This window comes from Ranitomeya imitator, chromosome 6 (assembly GCF_032444005.1).
Source record: "Ranitomeya imitator isolate aRanImi1 chromosome 6, aRanImi1.pri, whole genome shotgun sequence".
NCBI classification, from domain to species: domain Eukaryota; kingdom Metazoa; phylum Chordata; class Amphibia; order Anura; family Dendrobatidae; genus Ranitomeya; species Ranitomeya imitator.
Window position 1 is genome coordinate 504,270,622 of NC_091287.1, and position 27,174 is coordinate 504,297,795.

Genomic DNA, 27,174 nt, shown 5'->3' on the forward strand with positions numbered 1-27,174 from the left:
CGTCTCGCTCATGGAGCGGATTCTATCGAATGGCGCTAAATCTAAAATATCGACGTAAAACGAAATCCCGATGTAAAATACGCTCGATATTTATTAATCGCGGGAGTCTCTTCATTCGGACTAAAAGTGAAATTCTAGCCTCTGAATTTTTGGACAAAAATCTCGTGGAGTGCAGCTTTTTCTGTCCACCTCGCGGTGACGTTTAGGGCTGATTTTTCTTGCGTGACATGGGTTAATCCTTTAGGGTGGAAGTGACGAGTGTCGTCTCACCCCAACACCACCCTCTTCCCCCCCCCCAAACCCCCCCCCCCGCTGCGGCATAGGTGGGTGATACAGAAATAAGGGATTGTGGGATCCAGGGTGCACACATCTGTCTGTCTGTAGCAGGAGCCGTCTGGTCATCTCTGACTCACTCAGCCCTTCTGTTCTTTAGTCTCCGGAAGAGGATAGATATAAATATATATATATTGGTTCACCTCCTCCCCTTCCACCTAGCTGTGACACACGCATGCGCAGCGGCGGCCACTACCAGCAGCATCGCTGCCTCCTCCCCCGGCCATCTCCAGCTGCTGCCGTGCTGCTGTCACCGTGCAGCTCTCTCCAGCCCCCTCGGCTCACGAGCAGGGACACCTTGCACCGTCTGTGGGGCGCAGGGGGGAGGGGGGAAACCACCGGGGGCGTTGGATAGCGCCGGGCTGGAATGTCCCTCCAAGACCCCGCAGAGCCCCCATCGGAGCGGATACTTTGCATTGATGCCGCTTTTATTTGTAGCATTCTGTGTGTGACCAATGCATTCTTCCCGGTGTGCTGCCTGTAGCCCCGCCGTGGCTGTCCGCCCCGTCACTACGGATCGCTGCAGATCGGCGTGATTTACGTCCTATGTCTCCCCACCGACCTGCCTGAGAGCCAGTGTTTCCCAGTCGGTGTGCCGTCGCTCCTCCACCAACATGTCCGCTCCTCTCGGGCCCAGGGGCGGCCCTCTGCCTCCTGCACAAGCTCTCCTGCCGGAGATGCCGGATCTCAGCCACCTGACCGAGGACGAGAGGAAGACCATCCTGGCCGTGATGGACCGGCAGAAGAAGGAGGAGGAGAAGGAGCAGTCGGTCCTCAAGTAAGCATGTCTCCTTCCTAACCTGTGTGGAGCCTTTGGGTGCAGAGCCTTCGTGGCTCCTCCTAAGTGCATCACCCACCCTCACACATACATCTTTGGCAGGGGTCTATTCACAGCTTCCCAAAGCATCGCACCCTTTTTACCTGCAGATCTGTTCAAAAAAAAAAAAAAAAAAAATCCAAATTTGCAATCATTGCAAAAAAATAATAATTATAAAAAAAACCTCTTGGATCAAAAAAATTCAAATTTGCAATATTTTGCAAAAATTTACATAGTAATAATAATCTCTTAGATCAATAGCAGTCAGGCCCTGATATTATTCACCAGCTGGTGCTTTTTTTTTTTTTTCCATTCTGTGCATTTGATTTTTAGAAGCCAGAAATTTGTGTCTTTTTTTTTTTTTAAACAGATGACCTGGCAGTTAAGAGGTTAATGTGCGTCTATTTTATCCGGTGGAGCGTAGAGGAAATTGAGCCTTTTTTTTTTTGGTCTCCCCCCCCAGATTTGTGTTTTCGTTTCTGTCAGTGTTATATATGGGGTAAGAGGGATGGTGGCTATGTCATGAGATTGTCTTGGCAGTCATTTATTTTAACCCTTTATTTGTACTCTTTTTTTTTTAAATCTAACATGGCTGCATACAGGTGCATAGCATTTTGCTCTCTGCTATATATCTAGCTTACCTAACAGGGGGTACATCTTTTTTTTGGTGGGTGCCGTAAAACTATTTGACCATTTCAGTGTTCAGTGATTTTTTTTTTTTTAATATAAATCCTGCATTATCATGTGCAGCCATTGCAGGCGGCCTATGGTGTGCAGGCTTTTGGGTGGGTTATAACAGCTGCCATCTTTCTCTATAAACCCATCTAAACTCCTTATTCCTCTTCCCCATGTTGCTGGAACTCTCAGATTAGGATGGAGAGGGGTGCGGAATGCGAGAAGTGCCGCTTGTGTGGTGACAGAAGGGCTGCTGGCAATGCAGCGCTCGTTACATGGCTGTGTGCTTGAGTTCAGCACCAGGTAGCTGTCCACAAGCAGCAGGGCCTGTCCTCTGCCTCCCAGATTCTGCCTCGCTGCTGCCGCTGTGGATATGGAGCTGGCTGGAAAGTCCAACCTTTGTCCGCCAGCAGAACACACGGGAGGATATATCATATTTTACCGTTAAATTGCCCCTTTAACCGGCCAACGGCACACACTTTATACATGCACAATATGTACAGTATATTGCAAAAATAAGAAAAAATTCTTTAGAACGGTGTCGCTGTATAATGGCGAGATCGTCATCAGGGTTCAGGTCAACAGCAAGGCTGGGCGGCGCGGCGACAATAATGAAATCGCCGCAGCGACACACTGCAACATTGGCTGTAATGATTTACTATGGTGTCACATTGCAATCTGCGACAGTCGTGAATATTTACAAATGCGTTGGATTTTTCAAAAGTTGCGTGCAACGCACTTACTATAGGCTTTAATTCAAGTCGCACGCGACATGCAACTTGCGTGCAACTTAATCTGCAACTTGGCGTTTTTTATATACAGCAAAATCAAAGCTCTGAAAAAGTTGCGTCGCTGAAAAGTCGAACAAAATAGTTTTGTTGGCAAATTTTCTGAGAATTTATGTGTTCAGACTGTAGTAGCGACGACAAGTATCACAAGAGACCAAATCTCTGAAAAAGTTGCGCAAAATAATTATTTATTCGACTTGCTGTAGTGACTTTTCAAAGAATTGATGTCAGGGCTGTGGAGTCGGTAAGCCAAACCTTCGACTCCGACTCCTCAATTTCCATGACTCCGACTCCACCAAAATGGGCTCCAACTCCATGACTCCGACTCCACAGCCCTGATTGATGTCACACGATACAATGTAGTGCAGCACACACCGGCGGTCATAAAATAACCAGCGTCTAATCGCCCGCATTAATAAAGGATATAACACCTCAAACCGAAGCATGTATGTTAGCGAATGACCAAATATGCTGTTTCTTCGGGATCTTGAACTCTTAGGACGTCAATTATTATCATCGATACATGTTAAAATGGTCTGATATTAATTCAGGACACAGTTAAAGGAGCACTCCGGCGATTTTTTTTAACATTTCCCCCTCGGGTAGTAATCGTGTGTATGTGTAATGTGTGCAGTATTATGGTCACTGTCTTCTGCCGTTTTCTGCGGCGCTCTAGCACGCTCCGGTGTCACTTGACCACATTTGTAATCTGCCGAATCACATGGTGTCTTTTTTTTGGGAAGCGTAGGTCACTTTTCTCAATGTAAGTCTCGTTCTAAGTCTCATAGGCCAACATTGAAAAAGTAACTGCTATCCACATAGAAGACGCTGTGTGATCTGGCAGGTTATAAATGCGGCCGGAGTCCCGCTGAAAACGGCAGAAGACGGCGCTCTGTGAGTATGTTATCGCACTCATTACACATATACACAATTACTAATAAAGTGCACGGCGGTCGTAAAATAATCAGTGTCTGACCGCTCACGCTCATATTGTATAACTAGAGTATGTCAAGCACCCCACACACGTTACGTAGCTGTCGCTGAATGATTGTATGACTGGAGCTATCTCAGCCATCTGTCCCATTCACAGGAGCGCTCACTCCCAAACCTGTGTTCTCTATGGGAGGGCCGCTGCCAGACATCTCTGGCGGTGGCTTATCACTTAGAGAATAGTGGGATCGCCAATCCAAAATGGAGCATGCCAGATCCTTATCTCCCCCCGCCCCCCCCCCCCGACGTCATCTGTCAGGAGACCCCATACACACTAGACTTTCGTATGGGGGGGACTGTCGTATTTATGGGGGTTCCAGCAGTCAGGCCGCTACCGATCATGAAGTTATGTGGAATTTTGGTTTCTCTCCACCCTATGTACCCAGTATCTGGAGTCTATATCCACCTCACCCCTAGTTGTGGCCTTGTATAATAGATATGTATAAAATAATGCAAAATCTGTCCTGGTCATGTGGTGATCTCGACAAGAAATAACTGTAAGTGTAACGAGCTCTGCAGCCGTGTATCTACCACATGACCAGAAGACATTTGTGGCCTCTGCTCTAATTCGCTGGCTGCAAGCCGAGAGCCTGAAAAAAGTCATAACATACTAGGCCTCATTTCTGAAAACTCTGTTGTCCATGACAACCAATCAGAGCTGAGCTTTTGTTTCATAAATTGCTCTGGTAAATTTAAAGCTGTGCTGTGATTGGTCGCAATGAGTATCAACAATAGTTTAAAGTTTTTCTGCCAGGTTTAATAAATCTGCCCAGCATAGATTATAAAATTGCATTATTTAATGTAAAAAGCATTTAACAAGATCCTATGTCAGTCATCCTAGTCCTAAAAGTGTAGATTATTATGGCACTTCTGTTGAACATTTCGGGCCCCATTCGTTAAGGCTGGCTCCAGTTTTAATGAAGGGCTCGCTGAGGTATGGTGCGCCATATTCATCAAGAGGTCTGGCCAGAAATGCTACTCCAGTCAGGAATTAGAGTAGCATTTCTGGTGCAAGAAATGGCAGCACTTTTTCTGAATTTGGCGGGCGAAGCCATGCAGCGTCTTACCTCTTTCACATTTCCGTCTTTTAGCTCCCGTCTAAATCCGTAGATTTTTGAAAAAGACAGATCCAGCAATTTTTTCTGCAGGATCCTGTTTTTTCCCATAGGCTTGGATTGTGACGGATGGCCATCCGTTTCCTTCGTCATGCGCTGAATCCGTCAGAAAATTGCTGTCCGTCGGGCGGGGACAACGTACAGAGGAACGTTTTTTCTGTACGCTGGAAAATCGCTCAGCGACGGATCCTGCGCTGCCCGTCGTTGGCTATAATGGAAGCCTATGGATGCAGGATCCGTCACTGACTGTCAAAAGCAGGAATCCAGCGACGGATGCCGTTATTTGAATCTGAGCATGCGTGGAAGAATTTCCAGTCAGGGAAATTCTCTCTCTCTCGCTCTCTTTATACTATTGATGCTGCCTATGCAGCATCAATAGTAAAAAGATATAATGTTAAAAAAAAAAAAAATCGCAATATTCTCACCTTCCGGCGTCCCGCGCAGCGTTACCGATGCTCTCGGCAGCTGCCGTTCCCAGTAATGCCTTGCGAAATGACCCGATGACGTCGCGGTCTCGCGAGACTGTACGACATCAGAGGTCATTGTAACGCAAGGCATTACTGGGAAAGCCAGCTGCCGGGAGCATCGCGAGCATCGGTAACGCTGCGCTGGACACCGGAAGGTGAGAATATTGCGATTTTTTTTTTTTTTTTTTTTTTTTTTTGAGTAATTTTTTTTTTTTTTAACATGGGTTGTGTTGTGTATGCGTTTTCACAGCGGAAAACCACTGCGAAGACTCACACACACAACAGGTGCACATAGCCTCGACGGCTCCGTCAGAAAAACGGGCCCAGTGCACCCGTTTTTTACAATCTGCACTGGATCCGTCATTTCAACATTTTGACGGATCCTGTGCAGATTGTAAAAACGGAAGTGTGAAAGAAGCCTTATCCTGGCTTCTCTCTAAACGACAAAAGCCCCCAAAATTTTTTCATTTTTTGGGGGGGGCATACCAGTTCCGAAGAATCGAGCACTGTGACCCTGAGCTTTGATGTTCTGGACAATGAACGGACAGCAAGCTTGGACCTTACTTGTTGTTTTTATTCAGTTTTATTTTATTTATTCTGCAAAATTAAAGGGGTTTTGGTTTTAAAAAAAAGCCATTATCCTACAAATTATTAAAGGAATATGCCTATATTGAAAATTTATGGAATATTCACAAGAAAATAGAGGAGATCTAACCGTGGATGACTGGGCCGAAAGGGAGCGGAGGCCCAAAAGTGGGTAGATTGAAGCAGATGATAAAGTTGCATTTAGGGACACGCTTGGCGTCCCGGTTGAGGCATACGCTCGGACATATGCCCCGATGGAGCCATAGACTGTAATGGTGCCGGCAGAGCGAACATGTGCATCATATTCAGGAGCGTATGCCTACAGGAGGCGACACTGAGACCTAGCAGGGTTTATTAACCCTTTAGGTTTAGAGGGTGTTTTTTACCTGTTGCTTACGCATAGTAATACAAGTTCTACCTTTATAATTAGGGCTGGAATTTAGATTAACTGTTAGTTACAGCGACTTTTCTCGTGTCTAGGACAACAGACGTGGCACCGCCATATACTTAAGATTCATGATTTTGGAGGAAAAACAGCCAACCCTCTAATGTGTATGCGGCCTCTAGATTATCTTCTAGCGAAAGATATCAGGGTTGAGAAGAAATGAACAATTCCATTTGAATGACTGATTCTCCTTTTGTTCCCAGAGATCCTTCTTCATCTTCACAAAACATGCATGCTCAGCCAAGTCAGGAGCGCATGTATAAGAAGGTGTAGGGCCGAATAAAGGGCCCATACACATTAGGTAGAAGTCAGTTGAAGCCACTGATTTTAGTGTGACCGGCAAACCATGTGATGTGTATTGGGGTCTTCAACTCCTCTCCCTTGACAGATAATGTCGGGGAAAGAGAAGAATCAGGCATTTGGAATTTCAACAACCGATTATTCTTTTTTTAAGGACAGGTAAGTCACTGCTAGAGGAGTCTGGCAGCAGCTTTTTCATCTCTCTCGGTCAAGCCAAGCAGTCATGTGTATGGTGGAGTTTGGAGAGTTAGCTTTCTGCTTGGCCAGTAGTTATATCATGTGTGTGGAACGCTTGGGGTTTGTCCACTTTGAGGTCAAGTGTTTTTTTAAATTTTTTTTTACTAAACTGCATGTATTTTGGGTTAAAAATAATGTGTACAATTGGGTTCCATTACAAATTTTGCACTGTTAGGCTTTCACAAGCTTTGCTTATACGTTCTTTCAGCTTTGATGTGGTCCGTGGTCATAAATCAGCTTCGAACATGTCAGAAAAAAAGTTAAGATGAAGTTAGAGACTTAATCAGAACAAGCGCATGCACGAATTCTCAGATTACTCATTTTGCAGCCAGGAAAAAACATAGTGCAACTGAAATACGGACTAAAAATTTAGGTGAAACCCAATTGCAAACATTTATTTTTCCTTCCAAATACATGCGTTTAAGTAAAAACGGGGCGTGATGGCCAGCGTCATGCTGAATAATTGCAGTTAGCCAGCGGAGGGACAGCTGACAATCAGTATGACTGACTGGCAGTCACGGCCCATCAACAGGTCAGACCGGAAGACGAAGAGCTGTTCTGTTGATGCTGAGCAGCTGGATCGCCACCAGGAGCGGTCAAGACCCCTCTGTGCCGTCGCCATGTAGAGCAACTGACTGCCTGTTGTTTTTTATGCCCATAGTAAAATAAAATCGTCTTGTATAAACCCTTTAAAGGGCTTTCCAGTTTCAGAAAATCCCTCTCTCCCGGTGAAGTTTGTTTTAAAAAAATAAATAAATAAAAATTGAGCTTTACTCACACTTCCCAGGTCCAGCACGTTATCTCAGTTACTGCTCCTGGTGTCTGTCATCAATAGCGCTGCAGCCAATCAGTGAGCTTAGCGGCTCTGCGTGACTCGTAACGTCAAATCGGGCAGAGCTACTGAGCTCAAGTATTGGCTGCGGTGCTATCAACATGTCGGTGCTGCAGACAATACCAGACATTAGGAGCAGTGGCGGAGACTCAGCGCTGGACCCGGGGAGGGTGAACAAATCAGTTACAAACTGCAACCGGAGGACAGGAGTTTTCCAAAATCAGAAAACCCCTAAAGCATAATGTGTCCAATTTAATGGACCCACAGTTCATCTCCAGACCTAGCTGATAATATGTTATGACCTGTGTAAGTTGCATCATAGATTAGAGACCATAACTCGGCTTCCTTGTCATAAGGGGTCTTGGATTGGTGCATGGAGGGGACTCTGTCTCATGTGACAGATCCTCTTTACCTGACTGGTTGTACCAGTGAGATAGTCAATGAACTTGATCTAAAGGGAGCGGCTAAGAGGATTTCAGCTGGTGGGCGGATTATTCCACATAGGAGTATTACAATGAGTGCCCCAAGTATTATATGTTAGGCTGGATACATAAAAGTGATAGAATGAAAGATCAAATATTTACAATCGCTGTTTTACCTTCCAAACATTTACTTCTTATTTTTTGTTTGTTACCAGTTGTTAATTGCAGAGTTACAAATACACGTGTTAGACTTCTGTTCAGCGTTTATATTGCAGGGTTAGGCTCTACTTACAGTATCTTACAAATGGAGACCATGATGAATTCCTGGATCTGCCCAAGGGCTCACTCAGATCTGTTTTTCGCATATGAGTTCTAGCTGTGTTTTCATGGATACCATGTGTACCGTAACTGTTCTCCGGTTCCATTTTTGTTTGCGGACCGAATGGTCTCGGAGACATGTCTGATATTGATGCATTATCGATTTTTGACCCGACACTTGTAAATCTTTGGATCTGTGAAAAAAAAAAAACGGACAGCTCTCGGATGCCATCTGAGTGCTGTCCTTTTTTTAAAGACTGCTAAATAGGAGAGGAGAGGTAGTGAAACGTTTTTTTTTTTTGTTTGTTTCACATTCCGAGGAAAAACTAATGAAACTTGGACCAAACTCGAAAGAAACTCTGATAAAACTCAACACCACTGATGAAACTAGGACTGTTTTTCTCATGCGTTAAAAAAATAGACTTCAGAATGAGGGCTGTGGAGTCTGTAAGCCAAACCTCCGACTCCTCAATTCCCATGATACCAAAATGGACTCCCGACTCCACAGCCTTGTTCAGAATGAGCCCCAAGGATGGACACCAGCAACCCATTGACTTATACCGGGGTCCATCTGTTCCATTGTAGTGTCCTTTATTTTAACTGAAAGAGTGGCTATTCTTCCTGGCATCTGTGACGGACCCTGCAACATAGCCTGAATCCAAAGAATGGTTTCGTTATGTCATTCCCTGGACAATAATGTCAATTATGTTTATTTTTCACATGAACCTCAACCACCGAATATCACCATTTTCAGGCTGATGAAGCCCCAATAGAAAAAGCTTGAGAATTCATCATCTAGTAAGTGAACCTTAAGCCTATTCTAGCTGTTGTAGAACTAAAACTCTCAGTTTACGGGACTTTCTTGAAATAATTGTTGCTGGCCTGTCCTTAGGATGGGCAATCAATATGTAAATGGGACCCCAACTGATTAGGACCCCAACTGATTAGCAGAACAAAGTGCCCCTTCAGTAGATGGTATGTCTGAACATGTGCCATACCTGGTATTTCAGCTTAGCCCTATTTACTTGGTTTAGCTCATTATCAGAAATGAAGGAACCTTTTGAATTTGGAATATGCCAATTTCCCCAAAAATGACCCGAAGTGTGCAAGATGCAGGTTTCTGAAGACTGTATTGAACCCCTTTTATTCTCTTTGATGCAAACACAGTCTCATAATGTCAAAGTGACCACCACGTATACCGGTATGTCTACGGGTAAAGCTGTTCTTCATATCTGTGTTGTCACACACTATCTGTAATGTTTATTCGGTGTTTTAAAACTTGCTCTCCCTAACTTTTTGGCTAAGTAGAGAGCTGTGAGCTCGTCTCACTATTCAGATTCACCACAAAATTGCTGCTGCATTCCCTGCCTTGGCTTTTAGATAATCTTACCTGATTGGCAGTGCTGTACCATGTGATGTGATCGCTACAAGGCACAATTTGGAAGTCCACACAGCCGCACCTGAGGTCATGTGAGCCGTCTTATTTTGATGCATTCTTGTGCTTTGTGTAAAATGACATTAGGCATTTTTTTTGGCGATTCATGTGAATTGTTCAAATTTGCCCGTTCTAGCGAATTCCCTAAAATTTTATGTAAATTTGATTTGCATTGAATAGATTTGCTGATCTCTACTGGTTGTTAAAGGTACTACTCCAATCCAATCGTGTTTTTATGGACTGTTTTAAAGGGGTTGTCCAGGCCTGAGATGAAAGTCTGCAATCCCTCGAAAAGACTGCAGACTTCTGAACCCTCAAAGCACGCGCACTGCATGCTATCAGGATCCTCTGCTGTCAGCGGCAGCAAGAGCTTGTGATCATGTGACTGCAAGTATGTGATATGTACACTTATGGCCACATTCCGACTAGATGTGCACGACCTCGCTCCGTTCACTTGTATTGAGTGAGGCCCGCACACGTCTAGTCGGAATGTGGCCGGGAATATGCATATCACATACTTGCGGTCACAGCTCGTGGTCCGTGAGGTTTCATGAGTCACATAGACTTTCATAGCAAACCAGACGATTATTCCAATATTATATGGTAGGTGGAGGAAAGTGCTTTTTAAGAATTTGTTCTGGGACCCAGTGGTTACGTCCCCCTTCGAAATCTCCCCCCATGATAATTAGTGCACGTATGCTTTGCACATCGTCACTGTTTCCCAGGCAGGTTGTATCTTGCTTATCCTTCATTTTCTTCTGCCTAGGACAGAGCGTGTGCTTTTTGTTTTGTCTGAGCTCTTTATTATATTAGTGATGTACCTCGATGCCAAATATTGACAAAGTGAACATTGGCTGCTCGCTGGGCAGAGCAAACATCTGGTGCCATGAGTAGCCTATGTGGAGCTAAGTGGGTCATCTGTGTGGTTGTGATACTGATGGGCGGATGTGGTTGTTATTATGTAATACTGATAGCAATGCCCACCCTGGCAAAATGTCTTTTACTTGAAGCAAAGCCCCATCTATGAGATCTATATATTTTCTTATCATAAACAAAGGACAGGGCCAATTCTAGGTACCTATAGGCCCCTTGAAATCACAGTTGCAGTAAGTTCCCTTCACATTTATGGTACACTTACATATATATATATATATCAGTATGTGTATATATATATATATATATATATATATATATATATATATATATATATATATATATATATGCATTTTTGTGTGTATATACAGTACTTGTGAAGAGTGACAACACGGTGTTAAGAGACTTATTGGCCATGCAACGCTACCCTAGGAATTTTAGTGTGCAAATATCCTCTTCAGAGAGGAGGTCTAGTGCCAACCATTGCATCTAGATATCAATATAGACCCTTGCACCAAAGTTGTAGTTCTCTTCCCCTCTGAAGAGAATATTTGCATTTTTTAAATCCCAAAGGAGCATTGCATGGCCTATAAGTCTCCTTATGCAAGCTTGGCGTTCTTGAGAAGGAGAAATGTTACCTTATTTTGCTCCCCACCTCCAGAGGCCTCTCACCCAGCCAGATTAGATCTCCTGTTTAGCACTTATGGTGGGACAAAAACAACACAAAACACCAGTGTGCAAATGGAGCGTCTGGTTTGAGTTCTTTTCCTAAGTCATGTGGTAAGGCTTGCTAAAGGGTCGATTTTGACTTTTAGTTGGCGCTAAAGGTACTGTCCTCTTACTCTCTGAAAAGGCTATTTGTATACTTGTGTGTACCTCATTATTGTTTGGTGGCAAGTCCTGGTGCCAGAAGGGACCCAAGGACACCTCTACAGCGTAAGTCACGTTAGGGGGTTGGCATTGCTATAGAATTTGCTTTGGGGCTCTGGCTGGTGGTGTTGAGTCCTGCAACGCAAGTAAAGGGCTACTGTGTATTTGTTTGTTTTTTTTTTAATCGGTTTCCTCATGGCCCACATATTAGAAATGCGTTTCTCTGCAGTTTACCACAATTAATGTTGCTTGGCAGGGTCAGATCAGCATTGGTGAGGACCCCTGAAATAAAAATGGAGACCTTGTTCCAATTATGTATGAGGTCAATGGCTGGCTTTTTTACTTACAATTCCTCATCCTGAGTTTTAAAGAGCCAAGATGAGGCTGTACGGTGACTATGGCCAAAGATCGCTCGGTGCCGCAGGTACAACATAATGTAGGTAAATAACCCACCGCATCCCGCATGGTGCTGTGACTGCTGCAAGCAAGTTACCAAAAAAATTGAAATGGTTCTGACATTGCTTGTTGCAATCGTGGTACCCTGTGAGTTGCAATTCAACCTCATTCACTTGCATTTTACAGGGACTTAGAGCCATTTCTGGCAGAATGACCTGCGTCACATGGAAATCGCTGTGCAGCTTGAGCCATAGACGATCATTGTTTTTGCATAAACTGGACAGATCTGGTCATGGGAATTGGCCCTATGGAATTTTTAAGACTTTACCAGTGTAAGCGACCATTCATGGTGAGGTTTGCTTCGCAGTCCCAAAGCACCCAGTTACGGTACCCCAGTGTGTCTGCGAACTGGGGGTTTTCTGATGACCTTTATTCAGGTCACAAGTGGCTTGATGGTATGTGGACCTTGATAGATGCAATGAATCTGATGTAGAAAAAAAACAAACTTCTTTACTGGAATTCCTTAAATAGAACTAGAACAATCGGTAGCGGACTAGACACCTTCTGCATCATGCAGAGACCTCCGTCTTAAATGTAACAGACACGGTATTTTGATGGCACATTTGATGTCATGCACAAGTGACAAAGTACGCTGGCCTTCACTTCCTTTTTCCTCCACCAACAGTTGTCTTCATATTCCTTCCTGGAAACACTAGAAACCCCTAATCTTCCAGGACCGGCTAACATGGTGCCCTTTGTAGCCCACTCCTAGCTGCCTAAAGGAATTGCGCCTCCCATAGCTCTGTTATCTTATGGCGGTACTCACTGCAGGTGGAAAGGAACCTTCTTATTGCTCTCCTCAGCATTCTGGATGTACAGAAATCAGTTGCTGTTAGAACTTGTTCTAGAACTTGCTATCCTTTAAATCGTCTGTTGCTAAACACTCTCCACTTGTGGCCTTTCCTTTATCAGCACTGCTTCTTACTCCTTCAGAAGCTGCAGGAATAGCTATGGAGGATGTCCACTAAGTTAAAACATAACCTTTAATAAATGTAGTGTAGCGTGGCTAAAGGGTGTCTAATCGACGGGAGATATGTGTCACATAGATGGCTTGCCGCTGTGATGTAACCATAGCTACCTATATGTGTTTCAGGACCTGTGGTGATGTCACAACCACATGTGTGGCCATGTGATGGGTTCTGGGTGGGGTTAGACATATAAAAGAAAGCCTAATGCTTAACACAGTGGATATGTGTGGAGGTGCTAGCCTCCAGAGTGTGTTAAGGCTCCAGGACTGAGCCTGAAGGAATGGACACTTGTTTTTTTCCTTTGCCTGAGCTAAAGGCTATTTGTTTTCTGTTTATGCTAACTGGTTTTTGGAGCAATAAACCTTTGAACTTTTGTTGGAACCTGCCTCCTAAGTGTCAGCCATCGCACCTGAGTGAGTGAACCCCTACAGTAGCTGATGGCAGTGAATGGTATATATGGCATACACATTATGGTGCCTGGACCTAACATAAACCATCTGGACTCCTTCAATATGGCGCCCGCTACCTAGGACAGTAATAGCATACATAACATGGCAGGATTGCCCTATACATATTCATATGGGTGTGGTACTGGGCGGGTGTCCGTGATGTATTCATGGTGTCATGGGGGGGCCGGCGCCTGTACCTTCTCATGAGTGGCTGGGGTGGCTGGGGCGCTGGGCGGAAGTGACGCGTCGAAGATGGCGGCGGCACTTCCGGTAATGCACATTCGCTGGTTGTGATGACACTGGGCTCCATGAGTATGGTGGGCAGATGGGACGCATCCAAGATGGCGGCTTTACTTCCGGTTATGCGCGCTCGCTATTCAGGAACGCTATGGCTGGCGATGCGGCCGGTATCCGACATGAAGCTATACTTTCCTACCAATTAGAGGGGGATTTTCTTCAGCTGCACAGTAAGTACCTATATAAGGGGGGCGCTTTGGTCAGCGGGTCAGGACTTACTCAAGCTTCAGACACAGCTAGACACAGCTAGAATCCTTGAGCTCCCTGGGATTTCCCAGCCACTGCGGGACCCATCTGATACGGACTTATACGCATACGGACGTGTATGGACCTTTTTGGATTGTCCTCCTAGGACTACGGAGGGGACCCACTGGTACCTTCTTCTGACCATTTAACTCCCCTGATGATGCTCCCCCATCGGAGTTGAAACGCGTAGGGAGAAGAGAGACATTTAGGGCTACACTTTGGTGGATTCCCATAGTAGGGCTCACTCGGGGCCTGTCCTTGTTAGGACAGGAGTTCTTCTAAGGGTTTACAGGGAAGATATTTGCGGTGTACCTTTCCCTACCTTTGGCCCTTATTAATCTGGAACCACCACCCTCATGGATCTTGAGGGATTGTTTCCATATGTCCGTCTGAATTGGTAAGACCTATCCAATCTTTTATTTCGAGCACTGGTTCACCTGAGCACTTTTATGTTTTGTCTTTGTATGTGTCTTATTAGGATCCGAGCTTTTAGCTACATTTATTAAAGGTTATGTTTTAACTTAGTGGACATCCTCCATAGCTATTCCTGCATTTTTCCTGAAGGTACAGACGAGGCTAGTTTTGGTACAGGCCTTAGCTATTCCTTCAGAAGCTGCTCTCCAACTCTCTGTCCTTGCACACCTAACAAACAGGAACTAGGTTCCTACATGCCCACTTAACTCCTCCCACCACAGGCTGGCCCCACTTAACTCCTCCCACATAGGCTGGCCCCATTTAACTCCTCCCACATAGGCTGGCCCCACTTAACTCCTCCCACATAGGTTGGTCCCACTTAACTCCTCCCATATAGGCTGGCCCCACTTAACTCCTCTCACCATGGGCAGGCCCCACTTAACTCCTCCCACCATAGACTGGCCCCCATTTAACTCCTCCCATGCAGGCTGGCCACACTTAACTCCTCCCACTATGGGGACTGGCGCCACTTAACTCCTCCCACCATGGGCCCGCTGATAGTTAACCCTGTCCTACAGGCTGATTAACTTTTGCAACACATAATATATAAAATTACATATAAAACAGTTCAATACATTAAGTTAATATAAATTTTTTTCAGAAAGTGTGCCCAACAGCTGTTCCACTTTTCAAATAGTCCCAATACTTTTCCTTTGCTTCCATGTTTTCTAGTTTTTACGTTTCTAAAGAACCATAAAAAATTTCGTAACTTGGTTATTTTTATTTTTTAAGTAGATTTGTGGTTTTATTTGAATATCTCTTCTAAATCTTTCTTCTTGGTTATTCCAGGTTGTAGTGTCCTATCCTAAGGGTTGAGTCAACAATGTTTGATGGGTGGCGGTCTGATTCCCCAAAACTCAGAACCTAAAGGTAAGCTATCAGCAGAATTTCCCACCCCCAACTATGTATACTCTGTATATGTGCATGCAGCTCTTTTTAAGGCATGTCTAGCCATACCTTTACATGGCTAGTCTGTTCCTCTGTTACTGAGAAATCAGTGTTTAAATTTATATATAATGCCTATGGTGGATGTAAAGCATTTGTCACTCCAGCTCTATTCCCCACCCAGTCCTTCTTCTCCTAGACTACCAGCTCCTCTGCCTACAGTCACACAGCATAAAGGCTGACAATCAAGCAGGAAGAAGTGGAGCTGGGCGAGAAATAGAGCTGGAGTGACAGAGGCGTCAGATCTATAATAGCAATGTGCTTATCAATTCAAACGCTGATTTCTCAGGAATGGAGGAGTGGACTGGCCATGTAAAGGGATTGCTGGACTTCTCTTTGACACAGCTGCATGCTCATATAAATAGTTTGGGGTGTGAAATCCTGCTGACAGATTCCCTTTAAAAGCTCCTGCACCTCTTTACTGTAAAACTAGGTATGGCAATGAGTCCATAAAAGCAGCTATGTGTAGTACTGCAGCTCACCCTTAAACTATGGGCACATGGAGTGTTTTTGCTGAGTATTCGGAGCAGAAACTAAATTGAAATTTTAAAGTTGTTGAGGAGTTTTGAGATTTGGAGGAGGATTTTGAGAGTTTACACTCAATTTCTGTCCCAAAAACACATTGAAAAACTGTGTGTGCGCATAGAATTACTTAAGTGAATGGGGCAGAGGTACAGCCTGTGAGAATGCTCTTACTGAGTGTATTGGTGGACACTCGCTTAGCACGGGATTCAAGCACACGGGCACGGTTTTTCACACAAAACAGTCCACATGGTTTATTATGGCACCATAAACCACAGAAATATGAACAATAAGCAAACAGTCTTTGCATCAATCTTCACATTAACAGTATACGGCTTTGAAAACGCGGTCACTAATCACGCTGAACCTCTGTGTCCAGTTATCGTGGGTGACCGCACGGCATACAGTTGATTAATGTCTATGGAGCACAACAGGCACCAACATATGACATTTCGGTTGCAGCAACTAAACACGCTGGTCCTCCCCTGACCAGTTGCTGTGGGTTACCACACAGTTCATATCACAAGTACCAACAGTCTGTACAGGTACCTGATGGGAGCTCCTGCTCCACCTGCTGACTCCTTGTCAGTCCTCTCTTCCGGGAAAGCTGCCTCACGGGAATCACCAACTTGCCTGTGCGACATATCTTAGTCAGTCCAGACCCACCGAAGGACGGTAGCTTCCCCTAGGGATCCGGTCCTACTCCCAGGACCTCCCAACACCAGCATATGGCCTGTCCAGGTGCTGTTCAGGACGTTAGTCCAACACCCCAGGCCACCAGGTCTGAAGCCCCACCATGTGCTCTTCAGGAAACCTCCTCCCAGGTCTTCCAACACAGGCTTTAAACAGGAAACTCGCAGCGACCATACACAGGACCATGTGACCCACACCCTGGTCACATTATATACCCTTAAACCACTCCCCTGGGTGGGAGTGTGGGTGTGTGTGGCTAGTTTGTCCCGCCCATCTCACATAACTAGCCCTGCCAACCTCCCATGACTATTATACAACACAAAATACTTGTGGGACTATAGGTCCCAGAACACCACATCGCTTCAGGCTGGTAGCGCAGAGTCTCCTCCTCTGCGACACACGTATCGGCCACTTTGTCACATAATCACATCCATGCATGCAACTGCCATGCACTCTCACAGCCTCAATACGCCTCTGTGCGTAAACTGGGGAGACCATGCAGCGCCCCCTACCTGTTACAGGGGTCACTGCATCACAAGTCCCAGACATGGATGACATAGAAAAAGTACAGCAGCAGGCATGGATAACATACAAAATTGTCACAGATGGGGGTCCTGGGCATCAGACCCCCAATTTACACAGTGATGGCCTATCATAAGGATTATGGTACATCATGTAACAGCAGAGCCATATATTCATATCCATAACACTAATATGCAATAATATGTAAGGTGACATGGACGAAGACAGACTTGTGGGTCCAGTGTGAATATACGAGTCTAACCAACCCTTATATTTCCTGTATTTAAAAGAGACATCCCCCTTATGGCCCACTGCAATCTGCACAAATCTAACGTCCTCCATTGTGTATCAGCCGCAAATTCAGAAAAGTAGCAGCAATGTGTACATACGCTGATATCCCTGGGAACCGGCAGCGGCCTGCTATCAGCTGCAGCCTAGCCAACAATGAGAGCTATAGACTGTGGCCTGGTGCCAGGCGGGCGCTTTTCCACACCTTATGTATAAGAACGTCTCTCCAGCCTTTCCTCTGTTTTTCTATTTACAGCAAATGCTATAATCTGCCAGACTTCCGCTCCATGTGCATCGGCGTCCTCAGGTCACACACTTTCTATTTCTGCTTTCTTTTTCTTCTCGGTCTATGGACACAATAATGAAGCAATGCTGCTATTGATGTAGGATAGGAGTAGCCCTGCATACATATTATATTACTATTACTATAGAACACTAGATGGTGGCCCGATTCTAACGCCTCGGGAATTGTAGAATATGCATGTCCACGTAGTATATTGCCCAGCCACGTAGTATATTGCCCAGCGACGTAGTATATTGCCCAGCCACGCAGTATATTGCCCAGCCACGGAGTATATTGCCCAGCCACGGAGTATATTGCGCAGCCACGGAGTATATTGCCCAGTCACGTAGTATATTGCCCAGTCACGTAGTATATTGCCCAGTCACGTACTATATTGCCCAGCCACGTAGTATATTGCCCAGCCACGTAGTATATTGCCCAGCCACGTAGTATATTGCCCAGCCACGGAGTATATTGCCCAGCCACGGAGTATATTGCGCAGCCACGTACTATATTGCCCAGTCACGTAGTATATTGCCCAGTCACGTACTATATTGCCCAGTGACGTAGTATATTGCCCAGCCACGTAGTATATTGCCCAGCTACGTAGTATACAGCACAGAGCCACGTAGTATATTGCACAGCGACGTAGTATATTGCCCAGTGACGCAGTATACAGCACAGAGCCATGTAGTATATTGCCGTGCCACGTAGTATATTGCCCAGTCGCGTAGTATATTGCCCAGTGACGTAGTATATTACCCAGCCACGTAGTATATTGCCCAGTCACGTAGTATATTGCCCAGTGACATAGTATATTGCCCAGCCACGTAGTATATTGCCCAGCTACGTAGTATACAGCACAGAGCCACGTAGTATATTGCACAGCGACGTAGTATATTGCCTAGTGACATAGTATACAGCACAGAGCCACGTAGTATATTACCCAGCCACGTAGTATATTGCCCAGTCACGTACTATATTGCCCAGTGACATAGTATATTGCCCAGCCACGTAGTATATTGCCCAGCTACGTAGTATACAGCACAGAGCCACGTAGTATATTGCACAGCGACGTAGTATATTGCCTAGTGACATAGTATACAGCACAGAGCCACGTAGTATATTGCCCAGTCACGTAGTATATTGCCCAGCCACGTATGTCACAGGTTAAAAAAGAAAAAAGAAACATACTCACCTTCGGATCCGAGGGCCCATTGTAGTTGTAACATACTCGCCTTCGGATCTGGCGCAGGCGATGTGTGCGCGGCTGCCGCCATCTTCCGTTCCCAGGATGCATTGCGAAATTACCCAGATGATTTAGTGGTCTCGCGAGGCCGGTAAGTCTTCTGGGTAATTTTGCAATGCATCGCCGGGAACGGAAGATGGCGGCAGCCGCGAGCGGTTCGGCGTACAACGGAGAATGAGTACAGTAGGTTTTTTGTTTTTTTATTATTTTTAACATTGGATTTTTTACTATTGATGCCGCATAGGCAGCATCAATAGTAAAAAGTTGAGGACACACAGGGTTAATAGCGGCGGTAACGGAGTGCGTTACCCGCGGCATAACGCGGTCCGTTACCGCCGGCATTAACCCTGTGTTAGGCCGCCGTCACACATGCGAGTTTTACGGACGTAAGAGCGCAGAATCTACGTCCGTAAAACTCGCAAAAAATACGGCACAATTATTCTCTATGCCCCTGCTCCTATTTGCCGTATTTTACTGATCAGTATTATACGGCTTTCTACGGCCGTACAAAATCGCAGCATGCTGCGTTTGTCACCGTACTGCGCAAGAAATACGCCAATGAAAGTCTATGGAAGCGTGAAAAATACGGATTACACACGGACAAGCAGTGTGACTTGCGAGAAATACGCAGCGCTGTTAGAGAGAAAAGCCGGTAATTCAGTGCGGTGTACAGTAAAATCACACTGACAGCTTACAGTAGAATAGGTAGAATAAATGTGTACACATAGAATAGGTATATATATATATATATGTCAGTGAGACACATATATGTATATATATTAATATTTATTCCAGCGCTAGACAGCTTGAAAGCCGGTAATTCAATTACCGGCTTTTTCCTTCTCCTTCCTAAAACCCGACATGATTTGAGACATGGTTTACATACAGTAAACCATGTCTTCTCTCCATTTTTTTTGCAGATTCCACACTACTAATGTCAGTAGTGTGTATCTGCAAAATTTGGCCGTTCTAGCTCTTAAAATAAAGGGTTAAATGGCGGAAAAAATTGGCGTGGGCTCCCGCGCAATTTTCTCCGCCAGAGTAGTAAAGCCAGTGACTGAGGGCAGATATTAATAGCCTGGAGAGGGTCCACGGTTATTGGCCCCCCCCTGGCTAAAAATATCTGCCCCCAGCCACCCCAGAAAAGGCACATCTGGAAGATGCGCCTATTCTGGCACTTGGCCACTCTCTTCCCATTCCCGTGTAGTGGTGGGATATGGGGTAATGAAGGGTTAATGCCACCTTGCTATTGTAAGGTGACATTAAGCCTAATTAATAATGGAGAGGCGTCAATTATGACACCTATCCATTATTAATCCAATTGTAGTGAAGGGTTAAATAAAACACAAACACATTATTTAAAATTATTTTAATGAAATAAAAACAATGGTTGTTGCAGTATTTTATTCAACGCCCAATCCAGTCACTGAAGACCCTCGTTCTGTGAGTAAAAAAACATAATAAACCAACAATATACTTACCCTCCGCAGATCTGTAACGTCCAACGATGTAAATCCTTCTGAAGGGGTTAAAACATTTTGCAGCAAGGAGCTGTGCTAATGCAGGCTGCTCCTCGCTGCAAAACCCCAGGGAATGAGGCTAAAAATAGATCAATGATCTATATTTAGCATCATTTGCGGTGAGGCGCCCTCTGCTGGCTGTTCATAGATCGTGGGAAATTACCTAGAAAGCCAGGGAGCCAGGGAGCTTTCTAGGTAATTTCCCACGATCTATGAACAGCCAGCAGAGGGCGCCTCACCGCAAATGATGCTAAATATAGATCATTGATCTATTTTTAGCCTCATTCCCTGGGGTTTTGCAGCGAGGAGCAGCCTGCATTAGCACAGCTCCTTGCTGCAAAATGTTTTAACCCCTTCAGAAGGATTTACATCGTTGGACGTTACAGATCTGCGGAGGGTAAGTATATTGTTGGTTTATTATGTTTCTTTACTCACAGAACGAGGGTCTTCAGTGACTGGATTGGGCGTTGAATAAAATACTACAACAACCATTGTTTTTATTTCATTAAAATAATTTTAAAGAATGTGTTTGTGTTTTATTTAACCCTTCACTACAATTGGATTAATAATGGATAGGTGTCATAATTGACGCCTCTCCATTATTAATTAGGCTTAATGTCACCTTACAATAGCAAGGTGGCATTAACCCTTCATTACCCCATATCCCACCGCTACACGGGAATGGGAAGAGAGTGGCCAAGTGCCAGAATAGGCGCATCTTCCAGATGTGCCTGTTCTGGGGTGGCTGGGGGCAGATATTTTTAGCCAGGGGGGGGCCAATAACCGTGGACCCTCTCCAGGCTATTAATATCTGCCCTCAGTCACTGGCTTTACTACTCTGGCGGAGAAAATTGCGCGGGAGCCCACGCCAATTTTTTCCGCCAGTTAACCCTTTATTTTAAGAGCTAGAACGGCCAAATTTTGCAGATACACACTACTGACATTAGTAGTGTGGAATCTGCAAAAAAAATGGAGAGAAGACATGGTTTACTGTATGTAAACCATGTCTCAAATCATGTCGGGTTTTATGAAGGAGAAAGAAAAAGCCGGTAATTGAATTACCGGCTTTCAAGCTGTATAGCGCTGGAATAAGTATTAATATATATACATATATGTGTCTACTGACATATATATATATATATATATTCTTTTCTTTTTGGGACACATGGATCACTTCTATAGCGGTATGTTGGTTTTGCAAGCCTGCGAGAAAACCACGCAGTACGGATGCCATACGGATTACATACGGAGGATGCCATGCGCAAAAAACGCTGACACAGCCTGCCTACGGAGGAGCAACGGACCATTTTTTTGGGGACTTTTCAGCGTATTACGGCCGTAATATACGGACCGTATTGTTTTACGCTGTGTGTGACGCCGGCCTTAGCGGTGGCTGGAGGGGAGTATGCGGGCACCGGGCAGTGACTGTGGGGAGTACGGAGCAGCCATTTTCTTCCGGACTGTGCCCGTCGCTGATTAGTCGTGGCTTTTTTTCCGCGACCAATCAGTGACTTGGATTTCCTTGACAGACAGAGGCAGCGACCAATGAATATCCGTGACAGACAGACAGACAGACTGAAGGACAGAAAGACGGAAGTGACCCTTAGACAATTATATAGCAGATAGGGTTTTGAGCTGAGTTTGGAAATGGTTTAATGTGTACGTGGGGGTCCGGGGTAGTTCTGGGTACATTCAGACTTCTGCTTTACAGATAGATTTAGATCAGACCTGTAAGGCTACATTCATATTTCTATTTGCACGTTCTCTTTCTTTTTTCCGTTTGCACGTTGTTGTTTTTTCTTCCGCTTTACCTTCTCATGTCCCTGTACACATTGTTTTTCTCTTCTGCTTTACCTTCTCATGTCCCTGTACATTGTTTTTCTCTTCCGCTTTACCTTCTCATGTCTCTGTACACATTGTTTTTCTCTTCCGCTTTACCTTCTCATGTCCCTGTACACATTGTTTTTCTCTTCCACTTTACCGCCTCATGTTCCTTTACATTGTTTTTCTCTTCCGCTTTACCATCTCATGTTCCTGTACATTGTTTTTCTCTTCTGCTTTACCTTCTCGTGTCCCTGTACACATTGTTTTTCTCTTCAGCCTTACCTTCTCATGTCCCTGTACATTGTTTTTTTTTTCTTCAGCCTTACCTTCTCATTTCCCTGTGCACATTGTTTTTTTTTCTTCAGCCTTACCTTCTCATGTCCGTGTACACAGTATTTTTTTTCTTCAGCCTTACTTTCTCATGTCCCTGTACACATTGTTTTTCTCTTCCGCTTTACCTTCTCATGTCCCTGTACATTGTTTTTCTCTTCCGCTTTACCTTTTCATGTCCCTGTACACATTGTTTTTCTCTTCCGTTTTACCTTCTCATGTTCCTGTGCACATTGTTTTTCTCTTCCGCTTTACAATCTCATGTCCCTGTACACATTGTTTTTCTCTTCCGCTTTACCTTCTCATGTCCCTGCGCACATTGATTTTCTCTTCCGCTTTACTTTATCATGTCCCTGTACATTGTTTTTCTCCTCCGCTTTACCTTCTCATGTCCCTGTACATTGATTTTCTCTTCCGCTTTACATTCTCATGTCCCTGTACATTGTTTTTCTCTTCTGCTTTACCTTCTCATGTCCCTGTTTACATTGTTTTTCTCTTCCGCTTTACCTTCTCATGTCCCTGTACATTGTTTTTCTCTTCCGCTTTCCCGTTTTATGTTCCTGTTCATTGTTTTTCTCTTCTGCTTTACCTTCTCATGTCCCTGTACACATTGTTTTTCTCTTCCGCTTTACCTTCTCATGTCCCTGTACACATTGTTTTTCTCTTCCACTTTACTGTCTCATGTTCCTGTACATTGTTTTTCTCTTCTGCTTTACCTTCTCATGTCCCTGTTCACATTGTTTTTCTCTTCCGCTTTACCTTCTCATGTCCCTGTACATTGTTTTTCTCTTCCGCTTTCCCGTTTTATGTTCCTGTTCATTGTTTTTCTCTTCTGCTTTACCTTCTCATGTCCCTGTACACATTGTTTTTCTCTTCCGCTTTACCTTCTCATGTCCCTGTACACATTGTTTTTCTCTTCCACTTTACTGTCTCATGTTCCTGTACATTGTTTTTCTCTTCAGCCTTACTTTCTCATGTCCCTGTACATTGTTTTTTTTCTTCATCCTTACCTTCTCATGTCCGTGTACAGTGTTTTTTTTTCTTCAGCCTTACTTTCTCATGTCCCTGTGCACATTGTTTTTCTCTTCCGCTTTACCTTCTCATGTCCCTGTACACATTGTTTTTCTCTTCCGCTTTACCTTCTCATGTCCCTGTACACATTGTTTTTCTCTTCCACTTTACTGTCTCATGTTCCTGTACATTGTTTTTCTCTTCCGCTTTACCTTCTCATGTCCCTGTTCACATTGTTTTTCTCTTCCGCTTTACCTTCTCATGTCCCTGTACATTGTTTTTCTCTTCCGCTTTCCCGTTTTATGTTCCTGTTCATTGTTTTTCTCTTCTGCTTTACCTTCTCATGTCCCTGTACACATTGTTTTTCTCTTCCGCTTTACCTTCTCACGTCCCTGTACACATTGTTTTTCTCTTCAGCCTTACTTTCTCATGTCCCTGTACATTGTTTTTTTTCTTCATCCTTACCTTCTCATGTCCGTGTACAGTGTTTTTTTTTCTTCAGCCTTACTTTCTCATGTCCCTGTGCACATTGTTTTTCTCTTCCGCTTTACCTTCTCATGTCCCTGTACATTGTTTTTCTCTTCCGCTTTACCTTCTCATATCCCTGTACACATTGTTTTTCTCTTCCGCTTTACCTTCTCATATCCCTGTACACATTGTTTTTCTCTTCCGCTTTACCTTCTCATGTCCCTGTACACATTGTTTTTCTCTTCCGCTTTACCTTCTCATGTTTCTGTACATTGTTTTTCTCTTCTGCTTTACCTTTGTGTGTGTGAAAGATGTTTCAGCAAACAACGTGTATCCCTATTCATTTCTTATCTACGCTGAATGTGTTACTAACATATTTGATATACATAACTGTGCCAAAATGGCCAATTTAACCATTCCGTGCAGTGTTGGACTGGGGTGCCAAGGGCAAATGTAACATAATCATCAATCACAAATTTATATAACAGCGAACTTAGTAGATTGGTAAATGAATGAGATGACGCCTTTGTCTGCACATAGTGATACAAGTATATAATGCCAAGTACTGCTCATATAAGAGGGTGGTGGCTCACAGGGATTCTCCTATTCTCCTGTGGGCCAGTCCATGCCTGATTCTGTGCATTTATTTTTTAACATTTTTACGCAAAGGACCTATTAATTCCCTTCTCAAAAATGATTGGTTGGAATCTTGGTTGGCAGAAACTCTGCATATAGGGTGTGATCAGCCAGCGGCAGCACAATGTGCAAACACATTCTGACTTTTCTACTACATTTTGAACTGTTCCCGATCTACCAGTTCAATCTGGCAGATAAGATCTGTCTGACCGTGAAGGATGACACTCTAGGTAAAGCACTGAAATGATGGCGCCCACGCTCATCGACGTCTGACCCTAGGTAGTCCTGACTATAAAATAAGGCCCCAATGGCAGTGTCCCAGAAAAGAGCATCCAGAAATATGGGGCTAAAGTCTGGTCCTGCCCAATATACAGTCAGGTGTATATATAACCCCCAATATTCATAAGTGCTCAAACCACAACACAAGATATGTTTTATGGAGAAAGTGTCCGTGCATATAATAAAATGCAAATTGTGCTTAATCCAACTAATATATATATATATATATATATACACACTTGTATCCTTAAACCCACATGGGGTAATAGGAAGTAAACAAAACTGTTCCGAGACCTCATATAGCTACCAAAGTGCCGAACCTCGACGTGTTTCACCATTCATACTGGTTCATCAGGAGGAATTAGAAGGTCGTCCACAATGGGCTGTTTTCTGGAGTCATGAACACAGAAAGTTCTTAGCTCAGACTTCTGTGTCAGAGAGAGGCCTGCTTTTCTATGCATTGATATCATACCATCAGTATCTGATGAGTGGTGATACCTGCAACAAGAGGCCTGACGATTAGATATTGAGCTGTACTTCATGGCTGATATACAGACCTCAATAACTGCACTGACCGTGGGTCCCCTGAGCTGAACTTACAGCCTTATAGTTACTGTATGAGGTTGCACTTTCTTATAAGAAGACTTGCAGTCAGTCCAGGCATTGTGGTTTGTATATAGACAGTAAAATATGGCCATCTGAGCTTGGCCTTAACATGGATTTGTTGCACGATGCTAGGTCATGAGTAGCGATGTTCTGGAAATGTATTTTTCTAAGTTGCAACCTCTTTGGGGGACCCAGCAATGAGACCCCAACTGATGGAAGGCTGTTTTAAAAGGAGAGGACACCTCTTTCACACAGGAAAAGACCCACTGATTGCTATGAGTCCAAGTCCAAGCCCCACAGCCTAAGGCTAATATGTCTGAAAATTCTCACCCGACATTAGATGAAAGGCCGGCCATATAATTCATGGAGGTCTAGTGTCCACCAAAGTAGTTCTTCACTCTGGCTTCTTATGGGGAACCAAGCAGGTTGATTCCACCCTAATGGAGCATATGGCTGGCAGTTGTGTTAAATAGAAAACTGTGATGGACAGAGTACCAGACTCACTACCAGAGAAGGCACGTGTCCAGGAATGTGCTGAGGAACACCGGGGAGGAGTCCTACAGAGACGTGTGAGTGCGCTTGGAAGTGTGCTGCAGGTGAACAGGACCTGCAGCACATGACCGTTGGGGGAGTGGCTGGAGGCGGAGCAAGGCCCCAGTCTCCCGGGGACGATAGCGGGACAGGCAAGACTGTAGGAGTGTCAAAACTAGATAAGGTCAGAAGCCAGAGAACAGGGCAGTAACCAAAAGGGGCAGACGAGTAGAGTGGTCAGAGACAAGCCAGGGTCGGAATTCAGAAGACTGAGCAGTACCAGAAGGACAAGTAAGAGGGAAGTCAGGGGACGTAGCAGAGGTCAAAACCAAGAGTGTAGCAGACAGTACAGAGTCAATAGGCAGACAGCAATCGAGGAACAGACTGGGTCATTCACAGGCAAACATACAGGCAATGCGCACAGAAATACGGGGTCAGCTGCCCAGTCGAGAACGGACGTATAACTGACAACCTGCACAGCACAGGGGCAGGTAGATATAGCCCTCCCCCAACCAAAGAGAGGCCACATAGTATTAACCCAAGAAGTACTGCCAAAGAACTCCTGGGCAAACCATGACAAAAACCCATTAAAAGGTTGTACGATAAATGCAAGTTGAAGATGTCGCGTTTCCACCAGTGAGGTAATAACTTTCTGATCGCTGGGGATTCAGTCTCTGGGACCAGATGGGGGTCCAATGTCACCATTTCCAAGAATGGAGTGCCCCATCTGAACGGTGCAATGGTCCTGCATGTGCAGCATAGCTCCAAATTAATTGTCAAGTGGTGAAGTGGTGAAGATAGACGAGTGCCGTTCTCCACTATCTTCGGTGGTCCCATGCATAGAGCAGTGGTGCACATGCAAGACTATCACTTCTAGCGGGGCTCTTCAGAGCTCTTCAGAGCCGTGTTTTCGTGAGTGGTATGACCACCAGTCTTCAAAAGCTCAGGAGCTACGTGATGATTGCTTGCATTTTTGGTACAAGCCCTTTTATGGACCTACATATGGCCAGAGTATACACAAAGGCAAGGTGTAAATTTGCCAATAAAAATATTTGTATTTATTTCTTCTACTTTT

At 44.6% G+C, this 27,174-nt stretch overlaps 1 protein-coding gene across 9 annotated transcripts in view; it reads left to right on the forward strand.

The window, feature by feature from the left end:
- Positions 1 to 673: 673 nt before the first annotated feature.
- Positions 674 to 27,174, forward strand: part of RIMS2 (regulating synaptic membrane exocytosis 2) — a 736,866-nt gene continuing 710,365 nt past the window's right edge. For all 9 annotated transcript variants that reach the window (XM_069731752.1, XM_069731753.1, XM_069731750.1 and 6 more), the window contains exon 1: positions 674 to 1,111. In XM_069731752.1, the coding sequence (XP_069587853.1) occupies positions 948 to 1,111 (164 nt within the window). In that variant the 5' untranslated portion in view covers positions 674 to 947. The remainder of the gene's footprint in view (positions 1,112 to 27,174) is intronic.